Source organism: Pyxicephalus adspersus, chromosome 5 (assembly GCF_032062135.1).
Source record: "Pyxicephalus adspersus chromosome 5, UCB_Pads_2.0, whole genome shotgun sequence".
NCBI classification, from domain to species: Eukaryota; Metazoa; Chordata; class Amphibia; order Anura; family Pyxicephalidae; genus Pyxicephalus; species Pyxicephalus adspersus.
This window is the reverse complement of record NC_092862.1, coordinates 63941949-63957159: the sequence shown is the minus strand read 5'-3', so window position 1 is coordinate 63957159 and position 15211 is coordinate 63941949. Positions and strand designations below refer to the sequence as shown.

Sequence of the window (15211 nt, the reverse complement as noted above, 5' to 3'; positions counted from 1 at the left end):
ATAGATACTTACTGTAGTTCAGATTGTATATTTTTGTATATGTCAACAATTAATAGTACATGAGCCTTTGCTGTATGTGTGCTAATTTCATAAAAATGCCAGCTGCAAATTGACTTCCATGCTAGATCTTTATGGATATATCTACCTTAATGGAACAGGGGCCATAGAATGAATAAATGTTTTTGGACTTTTTCCTACGTTTTACTCGTTTTCTTATAACTAGAAGGTTTTAATTCACAGAAAATTTAACAGTGTTGCAGACAAAGACAGGCCACCATGCAGAACTTTGTTGTGTGCTATGTCTGTGCAAATCTCAGAACTAGATGGGCAGAAATGCAGGTCCATTGGGCAGTAACACAGTTGCTATATCTTTGCTTTAATTGTGCTTAGTTGTTTGAGTAGAGCTTAGCTTTAAACACATCAAGGTAACTTAACGATTAATGTCCCAGTTTCCCTATAGAAATCTGGTTAGCCAGTTTATAGATTGCTCCTTTTTGCTGTTGTTTATCCATGGTCTTTTGACCAGGCTGATTTGTACGAATAGGGACAATGAAAGTGTCAGATCTTCAACACAAAAAAGTGTTTTTTTCCTGTTTAATCTTTAACAAAATCTTCAACGCAATCTTTAACACAAAAAAGTGTTTTTTCCTTTTTGCTGGGTATTTGAGTTTGAATACTAGAGTTAAGATTAAAAAAAGTTTTCATATGATGTATTTAACTTTTAGTTTTGATTTCTGCATTCTAGAATAGTATACACCACAACTGATGAAAAGCCTGAACACTTTTTTCTAACTATGTGATAGCACTATGTCATTAAAATCTGAAAACATGCCCTATGGGTATAATACTTTCCTGTGTGCAAGCCGGAAGGCAGTAACTACCTAATAAAGACACAGTTGATTAAATATTAATACAACTTTGATGATACATAAATTGGTAGTTACCTCCCCAGTATTAATGCTGAAATATCTATTGTTTAAAGAGATTCTTTTAAACTAAAGTAAAATAGAAAACTTATATATTTTTTTATGTTTATAGAAAAAATAATAATTTTATCCAAATGTAGGTGATCTGTGATATAAGACTGAACTGCTACGAGACAACTACGGCTTGCACAATCGTGGTGTGGGCCCCGAGAAGCGCCAGGGCACAAAATCTAAGCGGAAACCAAGTCTTCTCCAAAGCCTCTAGTGGTGAGGGTGTTACGCTGCTAGCTGCTGCGAGGTTACGGTCATTGCACAGTACCAAATCACAAGGCAAGAGAAGGGTCAAGCAAGGCCTGGGTCAAGGTGGGCAGCACGCTAGGGAGGTCAGGAACAAAGCCAGGGGTCAAGAGCCAGAAATCCAGGAAATAGACACCAGTGACACAAGGGCCACACAGGGGGGACACAGGAGAAACAGGAAGACACAGGAAGAGATCACCACAAACACAGGGGAACACTGGAACAGCACAAGGGAACAGGCAGAGAAAAAAACAGACTGGGCAACAAGGGGTGAACACAGGAGCTGGACACAGACAGCACTGAATTACTACACAGATGTAGAGGAAATGCTTAGCGGAGCTAGGGGGCTTGGCAATAGTGGAGACAAATTGCATGAACACAGAGTTGCTGTGTTAAATAGCCAAGGGTAATCCTGATTGGCCAGCGGGAGGGACAATACTGAATAAATCTGGAAGAGCAGGTTCAGCGAGGAGGAGGTAAGTGTGACAACCAATACTGTAGGTATACAACATACAGATCTATAGATTAGCATGATTTAAGCAGTTACTTTCTTCTGCTTCTGCTATCTTCCCCAGCCAAACACAGGATTCTGGAGTAATACCTTGTTTGAAGGAGTGGATCACAGAAGGTAAAACTGAGTATAAAAGAGAAAATTGTTATGGTGATATTAAAAAAAAACACTAGAGGATAACTACCAAATACCTAAAGGTTAAATAAAATAAAGGTATATTCACATTAAACCACAGTCTATACCAAAGTTCAGGCATCTTTTAAGTACAAATGCAATTAAAGATTGTACTGCCTGAAAAGGTGATATAAACAGAGCACAACTACACAATGATTAAGTTGTTAATTATGTAGTCTTATCTTGTACAAGTAGTACATATATTTATATACATGGGTATATACATATACATATACATTCTTTCATAATGCCTGAAAACTAAAGCCTGAGACTTGTTAAATTCTTCTTGGCCTGGGCATGGAGGTGTGGAACTCCCACTGTCCCCCTGCTGAACATTCTTTATGGGAACACTAATATAGAACTTTTTTTCTAAATAGGTGATGAGGTATGTGAACTGACCTTTGGCATACATGCATGTGGTATCCCAGGACTGACAGTAGATTTTGACAATGGCTAGCCCAGACATGATGTGTGTCAACAGTGCCATGGTCTCATGGCTGACTGACAGTGATTTTTGGGATACAAAAGAATGAAGAGACAGAGGCTTCCTTCTGGGATCTGTGAATAACCGTTGCAGCTTGTCTCAGGTGTATATTGGGACTGCCGCACCCAGTGCACCATCTTGGTAGGTGGCATGGTGTCATGCAACCTATGCACAAGCTTCATGTTCTTCTCTCTCTGCTGCACTAACCAAGCCATACTCACACTTCTATGGACACAGATAATATTCTTCCTTGTAACTGAATACATGCTTTGCTCATACTCATTTTTCTTCCTTTAAATTTCCTCTTTTTTTCTTTTTTTGTGCCTCTACTTAAGTTTTTTAAACAGGTTCAGGTCCAAGGGTTTATTTAAAGATCTGGATTTTTTGGGGACATAGGGTGCATGTGGGGGAGGCTTTATACCTTTATCATTTCCATCCTTTGCACATTTTCCCCACTTTACATTCCCCACACTTTATATTCACGCACAGAGCCCTGATAGTCATGGCCTCTCAGACTTTTATGAGAAGTATGGTAGGCTTATGGGCTCTGTCACTATTTTTTGGTAGAGTTTGGGAGAAGGGATTATCTTTAAATGGGATTGCAGTCAGTGCAGTGATGTCTCCATACTTACTTCTGATGCTAATTGAAATACAAGTCTACCTAACAGTTTCATCTGATCGTCCCCAAGAAAATGTACACGTCTTTGTTCTCTCTTTTGTTCCCTCTCTCTAGTATATAAATAAAGAATGCTATAAAAATATTTGTTCAGTAAATTAGCTATACCACCTAAGTATATGCCAAAATAAAATATAAATCAATATTTACCTGTTTGTTTGGCCACTTGGCTATTAAGTCTTGCTTATGTTGTAATTGAAAGGAATCTAATGGCTCCATTTTTTACAGAACTCCACAACAGTCTCTGTAAAGGACCACACCAGTTTGTAACATTTTTTTAGACATTATTTTCTTCTTTTGATTATTTTCTTGTAGCATTTATTTTTTTGCATGGTTTACCTCACTTCTGTGCATTTACACTGCCTTATTCTACTATTGGATCCAGGAGATGTGTTTGGATTAAGCCCAACCTTTCTAGGATTTATTTTTTATTGTTTCAAATTTCACCTCTGCTAGTTTGCTGTTAGTCCTCTCTCCTGACCATTCTGTTCCTTTTTCCTGCTGTGGTACACTTTAGCATTTTTTTTCTCATCTCTCAACTTGTATGGACAAATTCGTATTACTTAGCTTATCCCTGCTAGCTATTATTGGCTTGTCATTCTTCAAGAACTGTCTTCATACCTCCTATTTCCTGCTTTTGGTCTAACCTCTTTCTTTCTCAATGATCCTTACCTGCTACTAACACTATTTTGTTTTAATTCCACCGGCTTATATGCAAAATTACTAGTGACTTTTTTACCAATCCAACTTTACTATTATGATTCAGTAAATAATTACTCTCTAGTCAGTGTGGTGAAAATATTCTTTAGCCTGTGTGGTTATATGATTGATTTGTAAAAACATGTTCACGCACAAGAAGTAAACTCAATACAAACTCTTAAAAGATACTTTAGGAAACTTTAGGAAAATACCCTGAAATACCATCATTTTTATTCAAGCTAATTGAGGAAAGGAAACCATCCATACAATAGGTGTTGCAAAATACTTTATTAATATCATTTAAAGTACCGTAAGTGTACATGTTAATAGTAAACCAATGCTTGCATACAAAATGTTAAAGGGGGTATTTGTGGTTACATAAAGTATTTTAAAAAAATTGCAAAACTAAAAAGATATTAAAATAATGAGATTGATAAAAGGACAAATGGTATTTACCAGTCACATATAAGAATTGTAACTCATACAATAGCATGTTTACCTTGTTACATATGGCCATTTGTTTCAGCATAAAACAAAGAGACAGGTGCATAATTTGTGACTTCTCACCTGGGAGCAAGAAGTTTAACGTTCTGTATATTTGTCTGCTCTCATGTCCTTAACCTAATAAATCCTTTCCTGAAACGATGAGCTACACTGTATTTCTGAACTCCTTGTGACTCCCATGTTATTCACTACCATGAATCATCTTTAAAGAAACTTTCTGTACAACAGAGCTTTTTTCCCTTAAAAGCCAGTGAAAGAATAACTTTTCTCTGAACAGCAGAAAAAAACACAGTTAGATGGATTTTGTCGGTACAGGCAGGAAGGTGATACTGGCAGCACAGAGGCTAATTTAGGACCTGCAGAACCACGGGTAATACCAGAACCAGAAACTTTGTCATATACAGTAGATATGAAGTTTATAGGTTCATAAGAAGAAATCCAAAATCAAATTGTATCTCCTGACCCTTATGTATACATACAACAAGGATGTGGGTGAAGTGTTAACCATGAGTCCTGTTGATGTCCTGGAATGAGGCTAGTAGTCTATGTTCAACTGAGAAGTTGAAGAAGGGTCCATAAATATGGCCTTATTTATCAAAGCTCTCCAAGGCTGGAAAGAAAAAACTTTCTTCAGTGAAGCTGGGTGATCCAGCAAACCTGGAATGGATCAGGTCCATGATTGAAAATATTTGCTAACAAATAGCAAGTGACTTTTAGGAAATCAAATCCAAGCTAGCTGAATCCCCCAGCTTAACTGATAAAATCAAGGTATCCTCTCCAACCTTGGAGATCTTTAATACATCAGGCCCATAGTAACAGCTGAACTGATGTCTCAGACCTTTTTCACTTGATAGTCCTTCATAATATAATGCTAAATTGATTTTTTTTGGAAATGTCCTAATACCCTTTTTTTTCAAAGTTTTTTTTTTATCTTTACCATCATAGAGGACTGGAGAGTTAGAAAAGAAAGAACACTTGTACTGTGGAGAAAGAAGAAAGGTCAGGTGCACTGGATAAAGTGGTCAAACTCTGATGTCTAATGGAATATATAATTTTATAGATACAATTAGGGATATTGTATAACTACTATAATGGGAGGGTAAAGGTGAAAGTAAGGAAATAGAGGCTATCCATATAATGTCTATCACAATAAAACTTTATTTCTGTAACTTCAAATGGGCTTTGCATTTAGCTTATTATTGTTCCACAAAACCGCCTATTACATATACTGGTAACATTGTTTAACAATGTGTCATTTCTTAGGGTCATTAAGCTGTTACCATTGATGGACTCAAAAATTCAAAAATTAGGCTGCACTCAAGATCTCCAAATCCAGCTCGCCATACACATGCCTTAGGGCGTCTGAATCAAGAGTTGCAATAAGTTTTCGGGTGCCTGCTCTTCTTGGGGTAAATTTTTCTTCCCAAGTCAGGACTGTATTTCCTTGGACTTCCCTGAAAATAATGAAATGATAGGTGTGAGCACCAATATACCTTGCATAATTTCTATTTTAGACTGGACAAAGTCTGTAAAGCAAGTAAATAGTAAAGGTTATCATAGGTAAATTCAAGGAAGTGAACTATAAAATCTAAATATCAGTTATATGAAAAAAAATCACATTTATTGCATCTTAGATATGTATTTGTTAAAAACAATTAAATATATTTTTCAACACAACTGGCTTTTGATGTCAACATCATTAGTCTGCAACTATCCAATATACAGTACATTTGATGGCAAGAACCAGGTCAAATGAATGAAAAAAGCAAACTTGATTATGTTTTTGATTGTGTAATGATTTGTGCACATATTTTACTCTTGTATAACAACAACATCATAAGAATCTTCCAACAAAATTGGAAAAAGTCTGATGGATAACAAAGCAGCACAGTTTGCACACTTTAGCTGGTTGCTCCCTAACTCTTTTTGTCTCCAGAATCTTTGGCCTTTGTGATTTCAGCTCTGATATCAACATTCATATTCAGGTTTGCCTGATCAAACCATGGTAAAGGAAATTAGTTACTCCCTCTTTGTGTCATTTGTGGATTACAACTATGCTTTTTGTACAGACTGTTTGGCTATTTTTTTTATTTCATTTGGTAAAACCGTAATATCTGCATAGCTTACTTTCTGTATGATTTTGGTCTTTATCAATAACTTGAGAAGCTCTTCTGTATATGTATTGAACAACAATGTCAAACTAAACCTGCTGTTTTTCCACTGTGACAAGTTGAACACAATTATTTCAAGGCCATAGTAAGATGAGGTAACTCAAAAAAAGTGCACATTGCAGGTAAAAATAGATCTACAGATATAGGTACATATATGTAAAGTTTATTTTGATCTGCTCTTTGTCTCCCTTTAGGTCTTTCAATTTGATGAGCTGCCACACTGTGCAGTAGAGATGCTAAAGGTGTTGGTGTTAGATCCAAATGTATGCAGAATACAAGGCTTCTATTACAATGGATTGTAACAGTTTGTGTGTTGTCTTTATGGTTGTATAGAGTTCCTAACCACACACTTACACTTTTTCACTTACACGTCCAGGATGAACTAAATCCTTGTTTATATAAAAAGTGAAATAAAAAATGTACAAAAACCGATAAATTTTTTTATTATTTATAAAAAGAAATAAATAATTGTCTTTACTTAGAAGGAAGTATTGTGATGAATGATTCCTGATAATCTGCTGAGCCTTCACAGGGAAGATGTTATGCTTCCTAATATTCTACTTAGCCAAGGCAGATGTTATTTATATTTCCAAAAAATAGTAAAAAATGGGAATAATAATTAAACAAACGCTTATATACAAAGACGCTGCAGTATCGAAGGAAATGGCTGAAATGGCTGAAAAAGTTTAATACTCTGGTTTTACTACTTGCAGAAATGGAACATGGATGGATAAATAAATTACAAAACTCTGCATATATTACACTCCTACTATGTGATGCCAATGTCTCTGTACAATATTTTGATGGTAATACATACTTTACTGCCATTTATGAGGGTATTAAAAGTCATTGAGGAGTTCTACAATCATATTAAAGCACCAGGCTGCAAACTCAGTTGTTTTAATATATAACTTCAAGGTAAATTAAACGTCCTTATAAACTGAAATATGGGTGTGTTACAATATATAACACTAAAAAATGCTGAGCTACACTACAACAATTTTAAAATCTCATGGACAGAAAGAGACATTAACTCCCTTTCATATAAACACTAAAAACAAATATGATACCAAGATTAACCTTGGTGGTCAGTGGCCTATACATGCTTTGGTCTGCAGAATATCGCAACTACTTTACATCATCATTGGAGTGGTGAATCCTAATATCTTTTAAAGCTTTACTGCACTCTTGATGTGTATCTTGACTGACCCAACTGTCTATTTAAGGGTACACTGTAGAGCTTGTTAGCTTGTGGATATGGTAAATTCACTACAGTTTGCTTTTCCTTACTTTGCTAGTACACTATACCAACACTTGGTTCTGTTTCCTGACTACATATTTGTCCCTAGTTCTGTTTTGGATATATGGCTTTGCCTAATACTTGGCAGTGACTTTTGGCAACATGTTAGTGCTAGGCTTCTGTCTTATCCTTTGGGGCTTATTCTACCTGGCTAAAAATAACTTTGAATCCACTTAACAATGAGCTATTTACCTTGTCTGATCCACATATCCTAGATGACCCATTTTGGGCCCAGTTGTATTGTTACAACCAGATAATTATGCAGCTTTTTATGCCCTGGGTGCATCTGCATACTAGTGTTTTTGCCTAAAGTATCCTTAAAAAAGGTGGCTACTATAGGTGAAGTTTGCCATAGCAGAGGTCATCTGGTCTACGTATAGACATGACCCTTATGCATTGTATGATACAACTCAACTTTGTTTTAGGTGGATCTTGATTGACTGTAAGTGAATGATAATGCAGATGGTGTTCAGATGTAACAACTTATTCAGTGCTGATAACCTGCCAAGAGTCAGCTTCAAGAAACATCAGAAGAAATGGAGAGACACATTTGTACATTAATTAGACCATTAGTCATCAAAATAAACTTCTTCAGTTTACACCCACATCATTTTGTATTTTACACATATCAGATTCAGAAAAGTGAATGTAATGTTATGAAATAAAAAAATGAGGGACTCTGATAGCAGCATCAGTGATGTGCCAACAAGCAACACCTTTGTGTTGCCATAATCAAGCTGTAAAAGAAAGTAAATATATTATTAGGTGGAGCTGGATATTGTGAAGAAGTGCTATTATTATTTTTTTTGGAATCTCATTTATTTTTTGAGCACTAAATTTTACAGGAAAGCTCTTTGTTTGTTTTTGTGGTATTGAATACAACTACTGTAGAATAAATCTTATTGTAGATTCTCAATGAAGCATTTATTTGTGGGACCTAAGGCAACATAGAAAAATTGAGCCTAATTATGGCAAAAATGGAAAAAACAGTGCACTTTTCAGAAATGGCACCAGAGAGCATAGAGAGAATGACAGGGGGACAGGCCAAAGTTGTAGTGTATAGGCTGTACAATACACACTGTTCCAGGAAATATTGGGGGGCCTTTACTAACAACTATGGGGGTTAGATTTTGACTTAAACGACATTTTAGTAGCAGGTTTTTTGAATCTGCTTAGATCACATGTAAAAGTGTTGATGCTTGCCTAATCAGACACCAAATTCTACTACATAGAGGCACAAAGTAAATCTTTAGCCCTGCGTTACTTTAAGCCAGGGGTCCGCAAACTTTTATGGCCACTAAGCCATTTCAGGGGTGGGCGGGAACACACTAGGCTGGACTCTGAGTCCCGCCCTAATGACTCCGCCCACCGCAAAGGAACACCCCCTGAACTGAAATCCCTCTCCTCGGTATGCATTGCGGAGGAGAGGGATTTCCCTTCAGGGAGCGATACCTATTTACCGCGTCGGCAGAAGTATCAACACTGACCGCGGTAATTAGGGGAGCAACAGCAAGGAGCCAGCACCGGAGCTCTGACTGCTCCAGTAGTTCCTAATGCCCCCTTGCAGATCCGGAGCCACGGGTTGCCAGCCGGCATTGGGTCGGATCGGCAAGGGGGCAAAAGGCCAGAACGAACTACTGGCTAGGCCGTTTGTGGCCTAACGGCCAGAGTTTGCCGACCCCTGTTTTAGGCCATGACTTGGATCCTTTATAGATTTACCTCTCTTAGATTTACCTCTCTTTACTCCTGGTGACCAAAGCCAAGAGGGACCAAAAGAAGGTGATTGTGTACAGCTGACAGGGTCAGCAGTTCTGTGAACCTCTTACTCTGCATTTTTGCATTTTTCAATGGCATACGGACATTTGCATTTGACCCAGGCAATTACAAAAGAAAAGATACCTACAGTACATGGTTCGTATACTTTATCAATAGTGGAACTATGGGTAAAAGTGAAGATGACATGCTGCAGACTTTCAGGTAAAAAGGATTTAACCATCACTTAAAAGCACCCATCAACATGGCCTGCATGTATAGGTAGAAAAAACATTAATACCAAAGGTCAACATGTAATTTTCATCAGATATAATTTTATGTGGGCTTTGTAGCATTTTTTATGCAGATTTCAAGTGTTCAGTTTTTCTCTAGCACATCTAGTTTTAGTGATGCAGTTAATTATATATTGTGTGAAATTTGTTATAAAGAGTCTTAACATATTACAACATTTAACCACAGTTTTCTTTTTTTAAGGTTAGAGACCACACTAACTGCGATTGATTTCATTTGTCATCATGCCTAGAAATTGCCTTAATGATCCATACAGTTTCTGTAACATGTGTGGTTCATTTACGACGAAAGCACAACGTCGCCAAATTACCACAGAACTTAAAAAGATATACAAATTATATTTCGGCTGTCCACTTGGTGACCAGGATAAATCTTGGGTTCCACATGTTATCTGTACCAGTTGTTTCAACAGACTGCGTGACTGGCTAAATAGGCAAAAAACAGCAATGCCATTTGCAATCCTGATGGTGTGGAGAGAACCACGAGACCATCTAAGCATCTGCTATTTTTGCTGCGTCAACTACAGTGGATTCTCAGGTAAAACTAAGCACAGGCTTTACCTGCAATTAGGCCTGTTCCCCATGATGATTCATTGCCATTACCACCACATGATGGATTTGCTTCTGTAGAAGGTAATGAGGAATGCGCTAGAATTGCAGCCAGTTACAACCCCGAATCATTTGATCCTGACTACTTGGCCGATGACGATTCAGAAGCAGAAACCTTTACACAAGCAGAGCTGAATGATCTCGTTAGTAATCTAAATCTCTCCAAAGACAAAGCAGAACTTCTTGCTTCAAGGCTTAAACAGAAGCACTTGATTTCAAAGGGTGTAACTGTAACTCACTACAGAAAACAAAATCATAACTTGACAACTTTCTTCACTAGTAATGGCTCACTGAGCTACTCTCATGATATACATGCACTCCTTAACAGTTTGTCACAAGAGTATTTTCCATCTGAATGGCGTATCTTCATTGATTCCTCTAAAGAATCTTGAAAGCAGTCTTACTGCATGATGGTAATTCCAAACCAAGTTTCCCGATTGCCCATTCCGTTAACCTAAAGGAATCCTATGACAACCTATGACACGAAGTTACTACCTGAAGCAATCCAGTATAAAACACACCAGTGGAACATCTGTGGGGATCTAAAGGTAATTGGCTTGCTGATGGGAATGCAAGGAGGATTTACAAAATATTGCTGTTTCCTATGCCTGTGGGACAGCTGATCTACAGGAGACCATTATGTCAAGCGTGATTGGCTACCAGGAGATACCTATAAGCCTGGAACAAGCAGTGTGAAGATTCTGACTCCGGTTGATCCACATAAAATATTTCTGCCACCTCTCCGTATCAAGTTAGGCTTGATGAAGAACCTTGTAAAGGCCATGGGTAAATCAAACTCCATGGGTATTCAGTACCTTGTTGAGAGGTTTCCAAACATAAGCACTGCAAAAATGAAGGAGGGGAATTTTTAGAGGTCCACAGACCAAGTGGTGTTTTCAAACTATCTCTCTCTCAGCAGCTGAGCTAGAAGCTTGGGATGCATTCAAGTGGCTGTGTAAAAATGTCCTGGGCAACCATAAGTCTCGTGCATACAAGGAAGGAGTTCAGAATCTGCTTGATTCATACCAGAAACTGGGTTGTGGCATGTCATTAAAAATACAATTCTTGTATTTCTCAAGGAGAACGTTTTCACCAGGACATTCAGTTAATGGAGCACCGCTACCAAGGTTTCTGGAATGAAAGTATAATGGTTGACTACTGCTGGATGCTGTACTGTAACAATCCAAAGAGTACACAAAAAAATCATACTCCAAGCATTTCTGAAGAAACAATGGTACCTGACTGACACTGCTCAGTAGATCTATACCACAGTGTGCCATATTTTACTTCACACTGAAGATGTATTACCATTCACTTCAATGGTGCTTATGTTTTAGTACAAAATACATGCATGTACTATGTTAACTATATTAGTACTCATAACTCAGGAACTGTACGTGTTAGGGAAAAACTGAAAACAGATCTAAAATCTGCTCTAAAATATTTAGAAAAATTTGCTGTGGTTTCTGATGAATATCAAAATTAATTTTTTGCCGACCTGTGTAATGCTACGTGAAATAAAAAATGAATCAAGGAAAACACAGCAGCATCTTGCAGTTCTTCCACAAGTCTAAGGCATTTGGGGACTTACAGTTAAAAGATCTACAAACCACCATACTCTCTCAGCCGAATACACTGTTTGGTATTTTTCGAAGATGCTAAGGAGCACATTGGGATTATTGGTTCTGACAGGTCCAAAAGGATCACAGTTTATAAGGAGACTTGGGATTATGGAGAACAAAGGAAAAACGTGCAATATATCTGAAATTGGGCTAAAATCTCAGCCTGTCTAAGCAGATGTTATATCTCGGAATGTACCTAATAACTGTAGCTATATATTCTGTATTACAGCTATACACATAAAAAATATATCATGACTACTATAATTACAAGCATTGATCTCATACAACTACCTGAATGCAATACTTTTCAATAGATCAGACCTTATTTATGTTGAACACACCAATATTTAAATTTAAATTCACATGCTTTGTATATCTAATAACAAGTCCTTACCTGAATATCTGAGTTTTGGTTTTCATAAGACCCGGTCCACCAATACGCAAGACAACGTTCTGTAGTTTGTCCTTGAGTGGGTTAGTGAACTCTACCACCACTGTCATTTCCTTACCCACAATCTTTTCTCCAATAGCCTAAAGTACAAAAAAAAGTATATATTACAATCACAGAGATATGGGCCCTGATTTATGAAAGCTCTCCAGGCTGGGGATAATACACTTTCAGAAGTGAAGCTGGGTGATCCACCAAACCTGGAATGGATCTGGTCCAGGATTCAAAACATTTGCTAGCAAATAGCAAATAATTTTGAAAAATCCAGTCCATGTTTTGTGGATCATCCAGGATTCAAAACATTTGCTAGCAAATAGCAAATAATTTTGAAAAATCCAGTCCATGTTTTGTGGATCACCCAGCTTCACTTCTGAAAGTGTATTATCCCCAGCCTGGAGAGCTTTCATAAATCAGGGCCATGGTGTCTATGTATAGTACCACATCCCTTAATCAAAAAACAACGTTATAGATTTACATTAAAAAGTAATATCAATCACTTTATTAAGACATGTCAAAAAAACTAACATTATATAAATTATACAATGTCAAACCATCATCTAACCAATTGTTTTACAAATAATGCATGTGATTATATATTGCATGTTTTTATTGTTTTTGTTTAGTTATAGTTATTGTTTTAGTGATTAATTTTACTTATATATTGTATTTTAATAGACCCATAAAAATGTATAAATAAATGTATAAATATCAGTGAGGACACATCACAGAAAATAATACAATTGATTTAAACCTAAAAAAAACATTCTATGATTCTTAGCATTCTAAATTGTATAATATGTGTTCAGTAAAATGCAAAGATCTTATAATAAACATTCTTAATTAATGAAGCAGAATCATCATTGGCATAGAGCCCCATGATGATTATATCATCATGGGTCAGAAAGAAATAGCTACAGGTGAATGCTGCTGGAAATATATTTCCATAGATATTGTGCAGATAAGATAACAAACAAGTATGCAGTGGTTGATTGCTTCTTCCCTTTATCACGCTGTATTTTAATTTTTTATATTTTATATTTTATCACACTGTATTTTAATAGTAATATTCAGTTTTTTGCCTTTGTCTTTGTGGGTCATGACATTAAAGCAAGCCTTCCACTGAGCTCTGTTTATACTCTCTAGACCTCCCATCTCATTCTCCACAATTCAATGATTGAAGTAAAAAATTAAAATAATAATTATTTTAGGTTGTCTCCCACCCATGACACCTAGGTGAGAATGATATCATCTTGTCAGGAAAGCAAAGCAGGTGAAATTTTGCAATATGATGCTCTTTTAATAGACTGGAGTGTCTTCCCTTAAGATTATTTCTTAAAATTATTTTTAGTGCAAACAAACACAATGAAACTCCCATTTGATTAAAAAAAAAAAGATTACATTTTATTAAAAATATATTAAGATACATCAGGCCAAAAAAATGTGTGTCCACAAAATAGCAAGACAACGGCATCAAAATTATTAGTATACAATTAATCGTAAATGAGGGACAGAATTGTTTCTTTTATTGTGTGACTATACCCAATACTGTGTATGTTGTTTTTATCTCTTTTTACTTTTTTATTATATTTAACTTTTTAACAATTATTCATCCTAACTTTATTACTGTCACATGGGAGATAACATGAATTGTGCAGGATACTGGTACTTCTCATAGAAACATCACAAAGTAGAGGGGGAGTTCAGGCAGGGAGTGGAACAGAAATATTTATCATTTGGTACAACAGTGCCCATATAAGTATTTCATACACGTGCCTGGGGTTCAGCTTTAATTTGTTTCTGCTGAAGGAGCTCATTAAATACTTAAATTTTTTAGTATAAAATTAAAGGTGGTTAATATTAGATTTGGCCATACTCCTGGCTACGTCAGCTTGTGAATATAAAGATAACTACATTGCCATATTAGACATATTAAAAAAAGCTAAATTACATTATGGCTTCAGAGATGAGATCATAATTATTTTGCTTAATGTATTCCAGTGATCTGCGTGCTAATCATACCAAAAAATGACCTGACTCTCCTACCTGTAGTGTTTCATTATTTTTTGGACCATAATATAAAGGTCTAACCTGCTCAGCTAAGTGTGGATTAATAAATTCAATCATAGCTGCCACGAGAAGAATATTTTTTGTTTCACTGAGTGCATTCTTTTGCACCAAGATATATTACATCTATATTAATGTTCACCGTTAATGTCTCCCTCTTATTAAGTTATTGAGTGACAGATCCGTAGATCAGCAGCATAGTTTAAGGCACATTATATTGCTTAGGGGATTTTACAGAGTAAATGAAAAATTATGAAAATGCAGCAATAATCGTGTCATGTCTATGTAAATAAAGAGCACACATCCATTTTTCATGGAAAGACTTTCTAAGAGGTTTTCAAAACACTCTTCACACCAATAAGCATTTATTATTTGACTCATAGGCATAATTATGTGTAAACAGTTGTGACCCTAAACAGCCATTCATATACCACCAGGTATTTGGCATTATTGCTAATTTGTGGCTTATAAAAAAGATTTTAAATGGCAATGTATTCTGTATACTAGACATACAATAGGAAAGAAGCAGTTAGGCAACACAGGAAGTGTTCATGTGAAAATAGCTACCATGTTTCCCAACATATGCATATGTATTGAAACTGGGGATAGATATATATATATATATATATATATATATATATATATATATATATATATATATAT

The 15211-nt window shown here is 36.1% G+C and overlaps 1 protein-coding gene across 2 annotated transcripts in view; it reads right to left on the bottom strand.

Moving 5' to 3' along the window:
* Positions 1–4036: 4036 nt before the first annotated feature.
* F13A1 (coagulation factor XIII A chain) overlaps positions 4037–15211 on the bottom strand; it is a 66262-nt gene continuing 55087 nt past the window's right edge. For both annotated transcript variants that reach the window (XM_072411755.1, XM_072411754.1), the window contains exons 14-15: positions 12431–12567; positions 4037–5725 (exon numbers count right to left, since the gene is read on the bottom strand). In XM_072411755.1, the coding sequence (XP_072267856.1) occupies positions 5578–5725; positions 12431–12567 (285 nt within the window). In that variant the 3' untranslated portion in view covers positions 4037–5577. The remainder of the gene's footprint in view (positions 5726–12430; positions 12568–15211) is intronic.